General features: G+C 42.2%; 1 protein-coding gene across 1 annotated transcript in view; it reads left to right on the forward strand.

Moving 5' to 3' along the window:
* The window catches only part of LOC121278141 (exostosin-1-like), a 728,729-nt gene that overhangs the window by 491,754 nt on the left and 216,383 nt on the right, over positions 1-20,592 (forward strand). The window contains exons 3-4 of the mRNA XM_041188253.1: positions 4,141-4,234; positions 12,037-12,144. Of these exons, the coding sequence (XP_041044187.1) occupies positions 4,141-4,234; positions 12,037-12,144 (202 nt within the window). The remainder of the gene's footprint in view (positions 1-4,140; positions 4,235-12,036; positions 12,145-20,592) is intronic.

Raw genomic sequence — 20,592 nt, forward strand, 5'->3', positions numbered from 1 at the left:
AGAAAGCAACACAAGGACTGTGTAGAATTCGCTATCTGTTGGACCAGTATGGTGCTCCAAGTAGATTATATAATCTACAGTAGCCCTGATTCAACAAACCATGTTTGATAACTTAAGTAAAAAGTCTTTGAGCAGTATTTTTGAAGAATTAGAATTCGTGCTCTTCAAATATGTAACCACATAAAGTGGCCCTACCACACTGAACCAGGCAAAGTGAGCTCCCCAAGTGTGCTCACATCATATTAAACAATGTGCTTACATTGAACTATTGAATTGTTTTCAGTATTCATGTTTTTAACTATCTACTGTATTTCTAATGTATTGAGCTGCATATAGCATTCATAATATATCAGGTTGTATAAAACATTCTAGTAGATTAAACTGTATAGTTTTCTAAACCATTGAGTGGTATATAATGATCCTAATGTATTGAACTGTAAAACATTTTAAAAATGCACATTCATCCCAAAATATATCTTTATAACAGTTGCAAAATGCTAAACATATAAATTCCCAGGACAATTAACTCCGTAACAACTTTTGACTTTTTGAAATGTGCACTGTTTTCAACAGGATTGGAATGTCTCTTTTTAGTAACACCAGTGGGCTGTAGAAAATTAGTTAATCATGGTCACTGTGCAGAAATGCCACTGCGTTCATGAAAGGACTCAAACTGAAGGGTGCGCTTGTTAATTATTAACAAGAGGCAACATTTTCCTTCTGTTCATCTCAAATGATGATGGCTAAGGAAACATTAATGTTTACAAGAGTGCTTTGTGCTATAGATTATATATCTAAAAACTGAGACATACATATTTATGTATAAATAAAGGAGAAATAGTTGCTCTATTGCCAGAAAAAGATTACAGAAAGTGATTCCATTCAGTTTTGAAACAACATAGGGAAAGCTTTCAATTGCCTGCCTCCTGTTTCCAATTGTAAAAAATGGTTATGGGTGGCCAGCAACTGAAGGTTTGAAGGGGACCTTGTGCACTGATCTATCTGCTTGAATTAACTTTCTGACATCATTGTAAATAGGCAGCCACCATCCCTGCTCAAAAACAGGCAGAAGGCTACTCATACATGGAAATAGTGGTGCAACGTCCATTATAAAAGCCTGATTGGAACTTTCAAGGAGAAATAGGCAAAATGTGCAAGATGCATGCCAGTTTCGTTTTTGCAGGCATTGGGAGGCCTAATTTATGGAGCTTTTAAAAGGAACATTGGGGGCCTCTCCAGTTTTTTGAATGATTTTTTGGGGGGGGCAGGAGGAGCTCCAGTGAACCTCATAAAATTATTTCAATCTGCTTATGCCCATCCTGCCCTGCACCCTCCCCATGTCACCGTTCCCACCCTGCCCTTCTCCCCCCATTAAACCTCACCTGCTAGCCAGCTAGAAGAGCTGGCAAGTGTTCTCCCTTCTTCCTCCCAAAGAGGCACGTTGGGCTGAATTATGGGCATGGAGATGGGGAACAGGAGCCAGCTCTGTATTGGGGGTTGTGGGGGAGGTGGTGGGGGTCAGAAACCCGCCTCTGATGGGAAACTGATTGAAGTTCAGATTTTCACGGGGTAGAGCCCTTCATTGGCATAGAGTCAGCTTTCCTGCACACTTTGAGCAGTGAAGTGTGGAACTCATTTAGACTCCCCATGGCAATCATCACTGAGGCTGCTGGTTGTTCTGAGGGAGAGATCCGCTGAATGTGGCAAAGCCTTCAGTTCACCAGCAGGAAGCAAAATATCACAGGGGAGCGGAAGCTTGGCGCCCAGGGCAGGGCTGCCCCTCGATTCATTGATACCAATCTGGATCTAATGCTGGAGGCTGTGAGGGAGCAGAGGGAGGTCTTCTCCCCAGAGGGTGACAGGAGCAGATCATGTCGTCATGTAACAGAGAAGCACTTCTCTGTTCTGCATCATCCCTCTGCCTCAAATTCCTTCTCTCTCACCTCCTGCATCTGCTCCTCCCCTAGTATGCTGGCGTCCTTCAGGACCTCACTGCCCTCGGGGTTTCACACCTCTCTGGAGGGCCATGTTACAGAGGGTGCAGCAACCCACTATAATGAGCAAGACTTTTACAGGAAAGCGTTGGAGGGTAACACCTAACCATTCCAGGTACTGGAATTGAATCTTCAGTAGTCTGATAGCCGGCTCAATGGTTGTTCGGCTGAGCAGGTGGCATTGTCGGAACTCTAGAGTGAGCTTTGTTCAGTTTTGCACTTTGCTAAAGACACCTTTTGATGGAGAGAGTGATGACCTGCTTGTCTCTGCTGGGATGACTGTCCTCTTGCTGTTGTTTGCTTTTCCCAATTACAACACTTTTCCCCAGAGAAAGAGACAGAGAGAGATGTCCTTCTTACTTCTTTGGCATTGTCCTTTGGCTCTGCCACTGCCAAACAGTGGTCTTCAGAGCCAGTTTTAAACTCATTTCTCTGTGTACAGGCATTCCTTGCATCCAAAGTCTATTTTGCTTTCAGCTCAAACTTTTCGATATATAAATCAACAGGAGGTGGTTTTGGGTGTCTAGTGGGTTGTAGCTGGCTGGGGGGACACTTTCCATTGTCTTCACAAACAGTAATTTAAAAGTCCAGCCTTTTGCATTTGAATACTTTCCTTTCTAAAGTCTCTGTTTGAAGTGTGGCTTGACACCTCGCCAGGTGCGAAATTCCATGTCCTCTCAGGACATGTCTGTCAGTGTACTCAACATAGCAATTTTCCAGAAGGAGTCCCTTTACAGTATCAGCCATCTTTTGATCAGTGTCTTTTCTTGTATTTCTTTAGAAAACACAGGTCTTGTTTAAACAGTTCAACATGTCCATAATTGTAGGTTGTGGGCCATCCTCACTCCAACATCGTGTAGGCTGTGGTGACACCATCTGCCTGGAGAGCCACAGCCTCTTGTGGCACTGGTTCTCGGTCATCTCCAGGTGGATCAATCTTCTGCAGTTGATCCTGCATTGAGGGTTTGGCTTTCATTGCCTTCCTGCCCCTCTTTCCTCTCCTGAGGACTGGAGTTATGCCCTTCCAGTGAAGGGTGTTGCTCCTTATAGCTACTGGATCTAGAGTCTGAGATTTGTGACCCTACTGCAAGCTGGAGCCTTCCTTCTGGACTGGTGGCCACTCAATTGTCCTTGGCAGCCCCCTGCTCTTCTGCCCCCATGATGCCAGGGGGGCAGAAGATGACCCTGTTTAAAAGCCGCACACTTTGCCCGCTTTCCCTTCTTTCTGTGCAGTGCTAAGGGTGCACCTCCTTAAAAGTGCCCAGTGCTCCATTGCCCTTCCAGCCCTTTTATGGGGCTGGAGTGGTGCTCTGACACCCCACTGTACACACCTGCCCTCAGCTGTTCAGAAAATGCATGCACCCCTTTTAAATATTCCACCCTCCTCCTTCAACAAACTCTTCATGAGCTTTTTAACATGTTTAATTGACCTCAATGGGGAGGAGGGCAGGATTCCTTTCCCGCCTTCACTCTGCACTAGTGATTATTACCACACCAAGATTGGGCTTGAAATTGACATGCCACCTGGGGCCAGTGTTTCTCGGGCTATCCCTCCCCACCTCTCTGCCTTTGCTCAGCCCCCACATATGGCACAAGTGACTCACCAAGAAAATTATAATGATGCCCGTATCTGAAAATGCTTTGGGCTCCCTGATTGCTTTGTTGGGTGGATGCTACAAGGGGATTGCCAGTATCACCCCCATTTGGCAGCCAACACAAAGTCTCCCCTCAGGAAAACTTTTAACTTTGGCAGGGACATAAAATGGGCAATGGTGCTTTGGCCACTCATTATGTATCCAATTGGATTTTCCAAATGAATCAGGGGGGTTTGTTTAATTGGTGAATTATCTCCTACCATTTGTTTTACACACTCCCTACCCCTTCCACAAAAATTGAAAGGCTTATCCTTTTTTTATTTGATTATGGAGATAATTGAGAGGGAACTAGGAAGACATTCTGCCTCATATGTCAGTCTTTGATTCGGGTTTATTCAAAAGCAAAGGTGTTTTAGTAGAAACAACCAAGGTCTATTTTGGTGTTCGCCAAGAGGAAGGGACACAATTAGAAGAGTGCTCATGATTTTTAAAAACGGTTTTTTTTGTTGAAATAGTGGATTTAATTGCATTTATTTACTTTGTCTTTGCAGGTTTGAATACCAAGAATTGCTGCACAACTCAAGCTTTTGTCTTGTCCCAAGAGGGAGGAGGTTGGGCTCTTTCCGATTTCTGGAGGCTCTTCAGGTAATGCACTCGAGAAACAAGAGGATCTTCAAAGTTAGCTGTTCCTTAACATAATCAGTCAAATTTAATAGTTATCATTTTAACCTTGAGTTCCCAAGATTCTCTTTGGACCTTTGGAAGACTCTTAATTAATATCAGCCCACTGCCACTGGGAAACATTTTTTTTATATAACTTTAAAATTGTCCATTTTTGCATATTAAAGTTAAGACATGTATTATTAACATTAATCTCTACGACCCAATGTTCCCATATGGTCTCTCCTTCAGTGAAGGTTGAAAAGCAGCAGACTGCAGGGCTCCCCAGCAGTGCGACTCAATCATCATGTTACAAAGGGAACTCTATTAGCAGTTCATCTGGATTTAGAACAAGTGCTGGGGTGCACCTGTTCTAGGCTCAGATAGCACGTGGGGTTCCCTATTATTACACCTCTCATTTCCTAATATATGCAGTGACCTTTCACCTAGCAAAACAATTGCAAACTTTGGTAGATATTTGGAAAAACATTGGAGCACATGACAAGCTTTATTATTGTGTGAATAAAGCTGTCTAATGTTTCAACTGCATTGGCACATGTTTAAATAGAATTTTAACAGATGTGATTGTAGTCGCAAAACTATAAAACAAAATAGTACACCGATATTTATCAATTGTCTCATATTAAGTACAATCGGAGTACAGTTAAATAATTAATCAAATATTTCAAAAGGATACGTATGCTTTTTATCCTCTATCTTTCTGTAATTATTTAAAGACCTATAACCCATAAAACCCAATTAATTACCATTTCTCATTTATTTGGGTCCCCTGTGGAGAAACATTGCTTTAAACCAGGTTTGCCCAACCTTTTTGCTTGGGGTTGGGGGAGGGGGGGCGTTTTCGGGAGGCACATTTCCAATTTTTTCTCACTCAAGGGTCTAATGAGCAAATTTCAGAAAGATGAAGTTTGGCCACAACATTAAACTGAATTTCAAAGAAAAAAAAATTTGAGGTATGAAGAAAAGAAACAATTGCTGAGCAAAAAAATAAAGCAACGTCATAGCAACAAATTGTGAAGCTTCAAAAAGAGTAATTAATAAAAATGACCAGAGTGTGAGGGGGTCAGAGTGTGTACGCGTGCCAGGGTCACTCCCAGTCAGGAGAGGGTGTTTACTCACTCACCCTCTGCCACTGTGAGTGGGTGTGTGCATGTGTCGGTACGTGGCGGTGAAAGTGAATGAAAAACCTGAGGTTGGGAATAAAGCAGACACACGCTTACTCCACCTAGGCACCCCCCCACATCTCACTTCCAAAGAAAGGCACACGCTCAGTAACACTCTCACTCACTCTCACACACACACCCCAGTCAGCCCACCCCCCCTCTCCTATGACTCTAGGCTCTATAGCGTACACTCCCAGGCCTTGCAGCCTGCCTGTCCTCCCTGGTACCCCCACCCCTCACTACCCCAGCCCCAGCATTCTGGCCTCCTCAGGGTCCCCAGAACTCCCATACCACCACCACACCCCCCCACCCACCCCCACCTCCCCCAAACTCATCGCTGTTCCTCCGATCACAGACAATTTCTTTCCCACGTTTGCTGCTGATAGGTTTACCAATGAAGAACAGCATGTGATTGCAGGAGCAGCTCCTTGTAGAATCTTCCTCTCTGCTTACCTGTTTGACTGGCATTTCGAAAACTGGCTTCAGGGGCCACAATGCAGGCTGCTGGTTGGATAAGACTGCTTTAAACCATTTGCTGCTCTCTTCTCCCTCTTCCTCTACCCACCCACGCTCAATATCTAAAGTGTGGCATCAGGATTGAATACAAGTGCGAAATTCATAGAAGGGATTTGTGTTGACCATCTTCTGGCCCAGAAAACAAATTGTTTTACAGATAATTTTCTACCATCCCACTGCCATATTAAATATATTGTTTGTTTCTCCTTTATTTTGGCTTCTTTGTAGTATACATCATTTCCCAGGACAAAGGAGTAGCTAAGCAACCCACTATTAAACTAGCACAGAAGTGTGTCAAAGGAGTCTTTATAGACAAAATCACTGATCTTTCCTGAATTCCAGTGAGACCTTCTTAACTTTTGCCTTGCACTTCCCTAATACTCTGGAATTCGCTGAGTGGGAAATCAAAAAGGCATTAGCTTGGTTCTTAACCACTCAGTGACTCAGCATATTACAACATTAATGTGCTATGCTTAATCTCTCCATCACCCCAAATCTGTTTTTCTCACTAAATATTCATCATAGTTATGCCAACGATTATTTTGGAAATCACAATCCTAATGCTATGTTGATTGTAGAAACAATTAATTTAATGTAACTAGTATTTTTATTAATATAAAGTTTGATCATTCCTGGTTAATGCAATTTATTTAGCCAACATTATGGTGAATGAAACCCATCTGTTACAAATTAGTTTTGTGAAATATTGCCTAGAATAAAGTATTAAGAAGAGGAAAAACTCTTTTATAATTATAATACAGAATCTCAGAAAAAAGGACTTGTTTTTATATTGTTCCATATTACATCTCTCAGAAATATCCCCAAGCATTTTGCACAATGAATTACATGGTAGTCCAGAGGCTATTGTCATAGAGGCAAACATACCAGCCAGCAAGATCCACAAACAACAATGAGATGAATGACAAGTTAATTTGTTTTCAGTGCCGTTGGTTGACAAGAATATTGGCCAGGCTGCTGAGAGGACATTACACATTTAAATTATGCACTTAATGTAAGAAAGTAGGAGTGAGAAGAGACTGTTCAATTTGTCAGTTCACCTCATTGTTTAGTCCCTTATTTCGTATCTACACAAAGCATTCTCCTCTCCTTCCTGTTTTAGGAACCAGCCTTGGTCCGTCTCTATACAGAATTGATAATATTTTATTTCCTTTTTGAATATTGCAGCTGAGTTAACACTTACTACACACAGTTGTTTGGTAGTACAGAGCTTGAGTATTGTTGAAAAAAAAGGCTTTTTTGTTAAAACTTTTTGTCTTGCACTCATTTTGCAAGAAAATACCAATGTCAGGAGAAACAACATATTTATACTGTATGAGAGAGTGCTGATTGGTTGGCAAGTGGACTCTGGTAGAGGCATTGCCATGAGAATGTGCCAGTTTATGGTGACAGACAGTTAACTGCCAAGCATTGTTTGAAAGTCAAACAAGACAGCTTGACTCTGGTTAAAGCATTGCCCTGGGGAATGAACCAGTGAATGGTTGTCACTTGGTTTGTTTATCTGAAATGGGCAAAATGTGTGTACGTGTTCTTCCCGTCTGCAAAGAACAGGGCTCTCATATTAATATACATAGCTTCCAGTACACACAGATGTGCCACACTGCGAGCCTGCCAACTTAAATTGGTTGTCAGCGTAATTCTTAGCACACTGACGATTATTTAGCAAATGTTGTCCAATGGTGAAATCACATCTAATGTTGGATACTGTTTTGAGTTTTGCAAGCAGGGCTGGTTAGATATGGTCCACACCTTGCCTGTTGCAGACAGCGGAAGAGACATGCTGTTTAATACAATCCGCCTGTCTTTGGAACGTATGGCCTACATACATAGCATTACACTGGCACTGAAATTCATACACCACATTACATCTCCACATCACATCCCCTCCCAAGAAATAAATGACAGCCATTTGCTGGTTCATTCCCTGGGGCAATACCTTGACCAATCCGAGTCAAGCTGCCTGGTTCAAATTTCAAACAATGCTTGGAAATTAACTTTCAATCACTATCAACTGGTGCATTCTCCAGGGTAACGCCTCTACCAATAAGAGTCCACTTGCCAACCAATCAGCACTCACTTCTCATCAGCATAAATATGTTGTTTCCCCTGACATTGTTATTTTCTTGCGAATTGTCCTGATGAGTGCAATACAAAACATTTTGACAAAAGAGTCTCTTTTATCATCAACACTTACTACACTGGCTGACTTACAATTCTGCAAGGAAGCTACACTTTGAACTACATTTGATTTGTGGCTTTTTCAGCTTTCAGCTATGATCACTGGCTTATTATTCCAGCTTCCTCATAAAACACTTAATCTGATTGATTATCCAAATAGTTTTTAAACTTAAACCACATATCAGTTCTGCCATGTCTTTTGCAACATCAACAGGTTGAGCTGAATTAGTTTCTTTTCGTAGTTCAATGATATAAGACCTGTAACAATCTTTGTTCCCTTTTATTGAAATATAGAAACTGTACCTTTGTCTTAAGAATGGTACTTCATGCACCTCTGATCAATACACAGAGGAATACCTATAGTGCATCTCTAGATTCCTTGGAATCTACAAAGCTATCTACACCCTGGATTTCAGAATGCCTAAGTAGATGTTTTATCTTTGGTTAATTGCTACACTGCTTGAAATTTTGCCTTATTCATTACTATTTTAGGTCCAAAGTATAAATTATTTTTAATTTGTCCATATCTAATTATGCATAAGCCATTCAGTAACTAAATTTCTGCTGGTATATTTTTATTGAACCATTTCTTAGAACATATTGTGTTCCCATCTAGACTGGCACAATTTGAAAAATTGGGTATTTTATGTACAGGACCTCCATTGAAATCAAAAATAGCATGAACTGCATGAACTGGAAGAGTGTTCCGAGCATAACGCCCCAATTAGAATTATTACTGACAATTGCCTGTGTTTCATATCATATAGACAAATCATTATCCAACTTGTATTTTTTTTAATCCAATAGGCAGAATTTTATACCCGGCAGGCAGGCTTGTGCCAAACCCAATCGAGCGTGAAATTGCGTGCGATGACATCGGGCGAGTGTCTCTGTGTCATTGCGCACTTGCGCAATATTTCGCTCAGCGGGTGCGCTTCCGACTTTAACACACGCCCGCCGACAATTAAGCCCATTAACGGCACAATTGTCTGTGATTTGTCATGATTTTCACGGTTGGCAGACAGGCGAATCGGCCAGGCGGCCTTTGCATTTTTCATCAAGCCTCATCCAAGGGCGGGATGAAATCTCTGTTAGGAAATTTTTTAAATAAATAAATATCTGCGGACATAATTTTTGAGGTATGCTTTCAGGTGCTTGATGGACAATTTTTTTTTTTTTTGCAGCTTTTTACACCCTTATCTCATTATTTGCAGGCGTGCAGCTCCCTGAGGCAGCTGTTTGCCTTCAGGGATCTCCCTCGCAGCGCTCACCATCGCCTGCGGTGATGTCGTCACCCACCCTCTACCCGCCTGCCCCCCCACCCTGGCAGCGCTGAGCTTTGCAGCAGGCGCCTCACGCTGGCTGGCCGTGGATTGGCCAGCCAGCGTGAATTCAGGGTCGGGGGTCGATCGCTGTCGGCGGGTCTGTTCCCTGGCCGCTCCTGGGCCCGCCAATCACACCAAGGGTAAAATTCAGGCCTATGAGTTTGTACCTTAATTACAAGTATGTGTGGAATCTTATCCAATGCTCTCATATCATCAATCATTTTCACTTCATGTAATCACTATTTAATCTTTCAATATTTAAATGACCTGCCTTTCATGAATCTAAATTGGATGAGACTGTGGGCGGTACTCTTAAATTGCTTTCTTTATGCTAGACTCCCACTATTGATAAATATAAATATGTTCCACTATAGATCTTAATCTGGTAGATTTATAGTTCCCAAGATAATGCTTCAAACATTTTTACAGAATGGAATAGCAATACTTATTTTCCATACTTTCTCAACTTGGAGTCCAAAGAACAGAAAAAAAATCCACAACGGCATTTCTTTTCTATAATTTCTTTAAACTCCCGTGGTTGTAGTCCATTATATTTTAGTGTTTCATGATTGCTGAAGTACCTCAGTTTTTGTTTTAATTCCTCCATCAAATTTTCCAGGGTTTTTGTTCCTCAGGCTCCACTTTCATTCTGAAACCTTTTCCTAGTGGCCGTGTGCTGGCCTGGGTAATGAGCGTTGGCAGGTTTCTGATCATAGTGTGGGTATTATGGCTAAACCTCACCCAATATTTACACATACGCACTTCTAGCTCTTCAGTCTTTGGGACTAGACAATATCACTATCTTTTTCTCTCTGAAATCCAGGTGTGTTGCAGCCAACTGTAACCGCACACATGTAAATATTCGGGAACAGTGCTATAATGGTTATTTTGCTGGACTAGTATTCCAGAGGCCTGGACTAATGATCCGGGGATGTGAGTTGAAATGCCACAACTGCAGCTGGGGAATTTATGTTCAGTAAATTAAATAAATCTGGACTAAAAAGCTAGTATCAGTTATGATTGGATTTTTGTAAAACTCGATCTGATTCAGTGATGTCCTTTAGGGGAGGAAATCTGTCCTCCTTATCCAGTCTGACCTATAAGTGACTCCAGACCCACATCAGTGTGATTGTTAATTTTCTCTGAACTGGCATAGCAAGCACCAATTGTCACGAAGGCAGCTCACCACCACCTTCTCAGGGCATTTAGGGATGGGCAATAAATGCTGGCCATGGCAACAATGCACATACCTCGTGAATGATTTTTTTAAAAACTGCAACACTGCACTGCCATCCCATCTATTGGCTAACTCAGCATAGACTGGAGATTGAATCTGAGACTTCCTTCAAAGGTATGCACACTTTTTAGGCATTTTATTGTTGACCTCGCCAATCTCCATGATTTCAGCTGGCGCTTCACCTTTTAAGTTTAAATAGCACCTGTTCCTATTTTATTTCTATAAATTTAGAGGCAAATTTAGTTCTAAAAGTTATCATTTTTTGCATAGTAAGATTTCAGAATTCGATACTGAAAGAGTTTTGTTGCTCTTCATATTTAAATGGTTCCATTTGTTCTGCAAAACTTTGCCAACAATAAATAAGCCAAAAATACTTTGTTTCCCCTAATGCATTTTTTCCTCTCTCATTCCCATACTTTTTGTTTACTTTTCATACATATTTCCAACCTTCCTCCTTCCCAGTTTCCCTAAATCACTTAAACCATTTCGTTTTTTCTTTGTCCTTATTTTGTCTTCCTTTTTTATGTTTTTACATTAATTTTCTATTTAGATGTGAGGTATGTTTGTGCACATTCCACTGTACACTTCCAGAAATCTGGTTCTCTTTTCCTTTGTTAACTGCAGTATAAGTTCCGATCAATCATCCCCAAGCCTAAACATCTCCCAAAACCCTGGTACATCAGTTTGAGTATTTCTAGCTGTTACCCTTGTCAACACTATTGAATTAAATGTTATGATTACCAAGCTCCAACTTTTCCATCATGTCTGCATCACTACTTAAATCAATTATGGTCTTAATTCTAGCCCAATTGTTCAACACACTGAATCAAGAAGCAGTGGCGCATTCGTTATGTGAATTGACCTCCCCGCTTTGTAACATCTCTTTGCTTCATTTTAATTAAGCGTAATTAAATACACCTATACCGTTTAGTCTTGCTGTTCGTAATGCATTTGCCATTTGATCAGATAATCTCACATCCAATTTCTTTTTATATTTTTGGCTTTGTGACATTACCAGATATTAACTCCTTCCCCATTCCATCAAGTTTCCACCCAAGCTGATTCAATCTTCACATATGAGTTTAAATCAAGTCTTGCAAGAAATGTAAGATTCTAACATCAAGAAAATTGAACGGTATGTCTGAATAGAAGGATGTGCTCTGCCCCCAAACTTACAAATGTCTTTGGGTTGTCAGTCACATAGCAAAAAATGGAAAATAACTACTCCTGTCTTCAAACTCTCTGTAGTTGCTCATGTAAAACTTTAAAACTTAAAACTAATATGTTAGAGCGTAATGTAATTGTAGCTTTCAATATCCTTTGTTACAGGCTGCATGTATCCCAGTATTACTGAGTAATGGATGGGAGCTACCATTCTCAGAGATCATTGATTGGAGTAATGCTGCAATTATTGGGGATGAGAGGCTTCTTCTACAGGTAACACATTCACCAGGATACAATGGTTGTATTACATGTAAACGTATTTAATGGTCCCATGAAAGAACTGTTGGAATCTCAAGTGGAGTACAGCGTACCCTTGATAATCATTCTTAACAAATTCAAAAAACCAGGAGAAAAGCTTAAACCTTTGAAGGAAAATTGGATATAGATCATAAAGTAAAATCAATATTTCTGTAGAAAGAGTTTTATTTGCATAAACATCTCCCATCATCCATGGATTATTTTCTGGTAAACTTGCAGTTCCAGAAAAGGAATAATTTGCTTACAGTTTAAAAAGTAGGTCTGAATTCCTGAAAAAGATAATGAAAATCTTCAACAGTTCTGCCTTCATTTGAACTACAAACATGATTGGAGTCATTTTAACCTTACCCTCCTGGCAAGAAAAGCACAGTCAATGAGCAGTAAAATTGGGCAGAGTGTAAAATGTTGGCTAAGGTTACCAGCTATGTGTTCAGGCGATCCAGATAACTGAGTAACATCCCTATTTAAAAGCAAAATACTGCGGATGCTGGAAATCTGAAACAAAAACAAAAATAGCTGGAAAAACTCAGCAGGTCTGACAGCATCTGCGGAGAGAAATACAGTTAACGTTTCGAGTCTGTATGACTCTTCATCAGAACTAAGAAATATAAAAATGAGGTGAAATATAAGCTGGTTGAGGGGAGTGGGACAGGTGGAGCTGGATAGAGGGCCAGTGATAGGTGGAGGCAAAGAAGAGATTGCCAAAGATGTCACAGGCAAAAGGACAAAGAGGTGTTGACGGTGGTGATATTAGCTAAGGAATGTACTAATAGGTGACATTAAGGGTAGAAAGCAGGACGAGCAGGTGACAGCCTTAGTGGGGGTGGGGTGGGGGGAAGGGATCAAAATGGGCAAAAAGGTAGAGATAAAGCAACGGATGGAAATACATTTTAAAATAATGGAAATAGGTGGGAAAGGGAAAATATATATAAAATTTTTTTAAATTATAAATTATTGGAAAAGGGGAGGATCGGAAAGGGGGTGGGAATGGAGGAGAGAGTTCATGATCTAAACTTGCTGAACTCAATATGAAGTCCGGAAAACTATAAAGTGCCAAGTCGGAAGATGCGGTGATGTTCCTCCAGTTTGCATTGAGCTTCACTGTTTGTTGAGTTTCATTTAATTCTAAATGTTGTTGATGTGGACCTTGGTGTGCCCGGAATGATCTTGGCTGGGAATTTGTCCAGCCAACAGGGATCTTGCCCACTGGCTGGAGAACTAAAGGGAACCCCCGTCACTTTTGTCGGGGGACGCTTGACAGAATCAAGTCCCCTTCAGGCACTTAAGTGGCTACCATCAGGCCTTCCCTGCGATTGAGGCCCGCTGTGGTGGAAGTCCTGCCCACTGAGGCCTGCTGGCCAATCAGAGATCAGCAGCTCCTCATGTCACCAGCAGGAGCAGTCGCTCTGGCAGCAGTGAACCCGCCAGAGGCCCAAGACCATCATGGGACCACAGGCTAAAGCTGAGTGAAGAGGGGTGGGGGGGGTCTCAGTAGAGTGGGGGGAGTGAGGATAAGTGACAAGGGCAGGGGATTTCTTTCAGCAATCACCCCCCTGTCCGAGTCCCTCGATTGGGCACAGAGTGCCCGACCACAAGGCACCCCCCTCCACCCCACTCCAACACGCACCCACCCCCCACACCCTGAGGCTGCTGGCAAACCCAATGGGGTTTGCTGGGTGGCTTCCCAAGAGCACAGAAAAGCCTTGTCACGCCCAGTTAATTCCTGAGCTGCCACTAAATTGCGGTGGGTTCATGGATAATGGGTGTCAAATGGCCCATTAATGAGCCTAATTGACATCCCGCCACCATTGGCCGGTATTTCCTGCGTCAGCTCCTTCTGCCCTCCGACTTAACTGGGGGAGATTTTGCCGCCGCCAGGGGACTGACGTTGGACCTCTCCCCACAATTAAATAGGCCTGGCCACCATGTTTCCTGTTTCAACAGGCTGCATTAAATTCAGCCCTCTGACTCTGAATTTGCAGTGTTGGAAAGGCGTGGGCACTGCTAGCCCATGTGCTTCTTGGTTTTCTCATTTTCACAGTGATCGCACATCTCACTATAGTGAAATGTTTAAAGAACTCAAAAACTAAGTCCGTTGTTTAAAAAAAAGAACACGGGATCTTTGGCTTTCTACATCTAGGAATCGAGTTCAACATGACAAAGTTGTGCTTAAATGTGTTTAAATTGCTGGTTAGGCCTCAGCTGGAGTATTGTGTCCAATTCTTTAGGAAGGATTTCAATACCTTGGAGATGGTTCAGTGGACATTTACTAGAATGATACCAGAGATAAGGGACTTCAGTGGACAGACTAGAGAAGCTTGGACTGTTCTCCTTAGAGTAGAGAAGTTTGAGGCTAGCAGATATTAATAGAGTAAATACAGGGAAACTGTTTCCAGTGATGGGAGGGTGGGTAATTAGAAGTCACAGATTTAAGGCAATTGACGAGCGAGCCAAGGGAGATGAGGAAAGTTTTATTTATGCAATGAGTCATATATGTTCTGCAATTCACTGCCTGAAAGGTTGGCAGAAGCAGATTCAGTTGTAACTTCCAAAGGGAAATTAGGTAAACACTTGAAGGGGAAAGTATCTTATGGATATAGAAATAGAGCAGAGGAGTGGGACTAATTGGATAGCTCTTTCAAAGAGCCAGTACAGGCTCAATGAATGGAATGTCCTCACTCTGTGCTATTTAATTCTGTAAGTGGCACCGAATGCATGAGCTCACTTTATTTTTTTTTTAATGAACAACATTCATCACCAAACTCAAGGGGCAGAATTTTCTGCCTGTCGGGTGGGCAGGCCCAACCCAATCTCCAGCGGGCAGGGAGCCAATCCCGGCCAGTGAAGCGAGCCCCGCCGCCATTTTACCAGCGTGATATCCAGCAGGAAGCACCATGCGCTCCCTGTACGGATGGGGGGTGGGCGGGGGGGATTCCCTAAAAGTGAGAGTGCGCTCTTTCACGCATGCGCACAACGGAGCGCACATCTCCCTGAGGCTAAGTGCAGCCTCAGGGGGATCGCTTCCACTTTGAACAATATTAAACATAGAAAAACAAAATTCCCTAACATGTCCCCCTCATGTGACAATGTTCATAATTTACTGATTAACTTTATTAAAATTTTTAAAACCTACATGAAACCTCGTCCCGCCGGTGGATGAGGTTTCATGTTTTTTCTAATTCCCACCTGGGCTCCTGGCCTGCCCGACAACATTAAGGTTGGACGGGCGGATCCTTTAATTGTTTAAATGATCTTGTCAATGGCCTCAATTGGTCATTGACATGTCGGCGGGCGGACAGCGGATTCGGCTGCACCCCCGCCAACCTGAAAATGGAAATGATGCGGGGTGACGTCGGGAGTTCCACCCGTCATTTTATACATCACCTCGCAGCCCCCCCACCCCACCCCCGCTCGCCGAGCAGGAGATCCTCCCCAGTGGGACAGGAAGAAGTCCTTTTATGGCTAAACCAATGGAAGACAACCTGAGAATATGCTAACCAACCACTGCTGATCTTTCATCCAACTAACCAATCACATGCAGCAGTGATTTCTTGGAAAACTCATGCACACTGTATGCTGTATATAAACCACGGGAAAAGGCCAACATGGCAGGGACTGCAGAAAGAAGACAGACGATATGTATCAACAGGGAGCGCTCCAGAGAATACCTGTTAAAGGGTGAACCCAGCAGGAAGATCTCGGTCAAAGATCACTCCTAAGTGACCTACAGTCACCTCAGATTGCACACTGAGGGGTAACTGTATGATTTAATTAAAACTCTTTTTTGTTTAAAATCTTGGATTTCATGTGAGATTGTGTCAAAAGTAATTGTTGGCCTCTGAACTTAGAGAGGTAAAACCATCGACAGTAATGTCTGCAATAGAATGGACCAGAAACGTGTGCTTATGTCAATTGTTATGTATCCATTATTATACATTAAATAAGGTGAGTTGTAACTTACCATTTGAAAATACATCCAGAGGCTTGGGAGAGCCCCAAATCCCATGCGCCCCCCCCTCCCCGCACCCCCCCCACCAATCCCTGGTTTTGTCAACAGCATGCCATTTCCTACGGCATAACCACTTCTGCTTTCTTGCTTTTTTCCATTTCCTACGTGATTAAAATTAAAGTTTAAAGTGCTGGCGGTGTGCAAGTGAGATACATGCAATCACACAGCCGGGGAAGCTTTGCAGTGGTGAAACCCCAATGTCAGATGACAGTGCTGCAGCTACATGTGGGATATAAAAGAGCCTCCTGGTTACACAGGAAGGTGCTTCATCATGGTCAAAACTTTCCTGCCCAACCAATTGCCATTAACATAAGATTTGAGAGCGCAAAGAGCATTTTTCAAAATTAAATTTCACTTGTAAGTATTTCACATTGCACTGGTTTCACTTTATTCGTGTGTGCATCGTCATTATTTGTTGAGACTAGCTTAGTCAGAGACTGAAAGTACAGGCACGCCTCATGGTTGGCACACATTGATGGCTACAGGGGAGTTAGGGACATTTCCTTTATTGTGGAAGAAACAATGTTGTGTTTTTTGTCAGTTCTTCATTGATTGTTCCATTAGCATCCACTGTTGTACTTGCCACTCTTTGGGACATGGCTAAACTTGTAGGCTCAACTGGCCCTCCCTTCTATGCATTGTAAAGGGCATTGTCCAAGATCACACTCAGTGGGGGTAATGAAATGTTGTGGGTGAGATCAAAGCCCTGTAAGGACTCTGCCAGCCAAAACCCTGAGATGGACCCACATTTGGATAGTACTAACACCACCCTTTAGACCCCTCATATTCTTAGCTTGACTGACCTGTTCCCACCACACCCAGGAGACCAGACCCTTCCCACTTCATTAATCCACGGCCAACCCCAGCTGTGTCCTCCCCGGATCCTTCTTCCTCTCCCCTGTGCCCTTAACCCCACTCTACATTACCCCCCTTGCCCCCCACACCACTGACTCACCCTTGCTGGTCCCAAGCTTTCATGCAAGCAGCCATTCTCCTGCTCCCCCTCCCTTGTGCCATAAACAAGGAGAACCGCTGACCTCAGACACAACGACACAAAGCCGACTGGTACACATCACCTTTAAAACAAACGTGATCCCTGTGCAGCAAGATTTGTGTGCTGATTTTATCTTAAAGCTATGATGTAATTTGAAAGTGTTTGATGCTAATGAGTATTCATGGCATGCAAGTATAGGTATGAACATTTCCGGTGATGGCCTTTCATCAGAACTTCTGAACTGTCAGTGCATAAATGTTTTTACTGAATTAATAAATCTTGCAGATCATCATACTGTGTACACTCCTTAAAATGCTACAGAATATATAGTAAGTACATAGGTAAAGGAATGTATATGAAATATAAAAGCCACTCGTGCACAGTATGCACAATAATAATGTACAGAGATGTGAAATGGAATCCCCAAAGCGTAAAAATCACTAGAATACATTTTAATAAAAGTAGAATATATTTTATTTGGTGACGGTAGATCAGTGGTCCTGATTTTATCCATGGTATAAATTTTCTATTGTTATAAAACAGAGAATCATCTTTCTCACCGTGGGCAACACCATGGGAGATCTGGTAACAAATCATAGCATTGATATTATTATTCATGACTAACTCAAATATGGACCAGTTTGAAAATCATAGCAATAACTTGTTTGAGCTCAGACATCTACATTACACGCTGAGAAGCTGGAAAATTCAAAAATGCTAATCACTACTAATGGTAGGAGAGTGTAATTACAGTATGACAAGTTTACAAAGACCGTTTCCATTATAAATGTAGACATAAGAATTTATAATGGAAAGTTAACATAAGGCTTACAAAGATGTAAGATTTTTAATATATTATTAATCGATATCCAATAGTGTTACACACACAGAATTTTAACTGGGATCTGGTTTTTGGCAAGTGGAGCAGCCGAGGTAGTGTCAAACTCACCCAATGTCATTATATTGAGGCCGGGGTTATTTTAACTCCTGAGCCTCAATTTCATTCCACCCGCCTGCTGCCTGTCCACAACAGGCAGAAGGAGGCCGCTGGCCAGCTTCAGACAAAACAAAACACACGGAGCCTGGAGGCTGCTTGCTGTCACCAAGATCAGGCACAGTGGGTGATGGGATTGATGTCACTTCATGGGTGGGCGGGGAAGGGGATCAAAGGCAGTAGAGGCCCAGACTCCCCTTGTGGGACTTTCAGCAACACTCCCACTCCTCCTATCCCACCCACTTAGGAAAGCTTTTGATGTATCTTAGATGGCCTCCCCTTCTTCCATCTCAGTTTTTACTGAGCATGGCACCAGCAACAGTTAACTTAAAATGCTTTTGGGATTCCAATAACATCTAGATGCCCGCTTTGTCTGTATTAATGAGGCTTCAGCCCAAGTCAGGCAGTTGCCTCGGCTGCCTAAAAACAAGGGCCCAATTAAGAGAGTAGTGGACAGGAATCGAGCGAGAACATGGTGGTAGGTCTTTGCATAACAATTTTAGCTCTACATCTGCCCCTTTCCTATTGGGAAGAGTGGTATTAAATTGCCCCTGGAGATCAAGACCCGTGTAGCCATCAGATGAAGTGGAATTAGAGAATGTGAAAAACTTGGGCCAGGGTGCACAAATATTATTTAGTCCCTATTTTATAGTCATACATTCTACCCTTATTTTGTATTCCCATTATACAGCACAGTTTGATTTATTCAGTCACCGTAGACACAAAGGCATGCATGCCCAACAGTAGAGGGTGAGTAGAAGGTTAATCAAGTTACATGGGAATGAAGTTTATGGCCAGAAACTTCCAGTCGGCATGTGGGGACGGGTCCCGCACGCTAACGCATAAAATTATGCCCCGTGACATCAGGCATGTGTCCAGATGTCACAGCGCGTCAGTTTGATCTTCAGTTCAGCGGACGCGCACCGGAGTTGGTTGTGCACCCACTGAGCTGTCCAAGGCCTGTTAAGGCCATTAAGTACCTAATTAAACTGATTGTCTGGGCTGCCCGTCCAACCTTAAGGTCAGGCGAGGTCAGGCGAAGAGCACAGGCAGCATTTGCATTTCTCATGAAACCTCATCCATGGGTTTTCATGAAGGGTTTATAAATTAAATAAAAAAATGTTATTAAGATTCATAAACACATCCCAGCTCATGTGCCACTGTCACATGAAGGGACATGTCTGCATAATTTTGTTTTTTTTTATTTTAAACATGTCCTGAGCTGAAATTAATCTCCCTGAGGCAGCTCAGGACATGTTTAACGCTGTGTCACGCTGTGCGGACCTTAATTGGCCCCGCTCATGCAAAATGGCGTCGTGTAGCCAATCGCGGACGGCGATCAGCTCCACGCCCATTCCCGACAAGGAGAAAATTCTCCCATACAACTCACTCAATCTTACCTTTCATAATTACTGACACAGCTGAAATCTTTAATTCATCTATGGCCTTAACACTCTAAAGTACCTTTCATTATTATTTAAATAGCCTGAAGAATTTTAAGAGGTTTTTTTGCCTTTGGCAAGGAAGTTTTTTCATACAATTTCCTCACTAAGATTTGAATTGGGGGGGGGGGTGGGGGGGTTGGTGTGTGGAACAGCCACCTATTTGCTGCTGACGCACACAGAATTTATCATCAAATTGTGAAACGTTTTAGCACTAAATGGTTGATGGGGCTCTTTGTTAACAATGTAAGGCTGATGCAAATCACTTGATAAAAGAAGAAATTTGCACTGATGGTGCATAATTATAAATCATAAGCAAGAAAGTTTGATTTTCCAGTAAGACATAGAAACGTATTTGACCTAATATGTATTAAAGGGTGGCCTCACACCCTAAAGACAAAAACATGCTGAAGACGACAGCACCACAAATCTGAATTTGAGAAAAATGTAATGTCCAGATACAATAACAGGGGTCCATTGAATGACATGAACAGAATTGCTTGAAACACTTGTCTGCTAAGTGAATAACTGTAGTGAGAACAGATGGGCTAATATTTCAGATGAATACTCTTTGTTAGAACCGAAAAGTATAGATGAACAACATCTAAAAAGCATCAGAGGGCTAAGACCTTACTCCATATTTTTGTAAAATAATATTTAAAAACTGGACAAATAATTTAAAATAACTGAAGCTGTGGCTGGCTATCACTCAAACAAAAGGAACTTTCTGGCATTCAGAGAAGCTGAGACCTTGTTATCCCTGAAGAGATGTGAATGACCCAGTGAGCTGCAGAAGACTGACTTCTAAGGCCATTTACATTTGTTAAGCTAAGCCTGACCAATGGAGATGTCCTTTATCCTAGCTGATGGGACCTTAAAACCTCTTTTGAAATTCTTAATGGTTGAAACATTAATAATCTCAAGAATCCAGATGAAGGAATGTACATCATCCTTCGTCAAAGGC

This window comes from Carcharodon carcharias, chromosome 5 (assembly GCF_017639515.1).
Source record: "Carcharodon carcharias isolate sCarCar2 chromosome 5, sCarCar2.pri, whole genome shotgun sequence".
NCBI lineage: Eukaryota > Metazoa > Chordata > Chondrichthyes > Lamniformes > Lamnidae > Carcharodon > Carcharodon carcharias.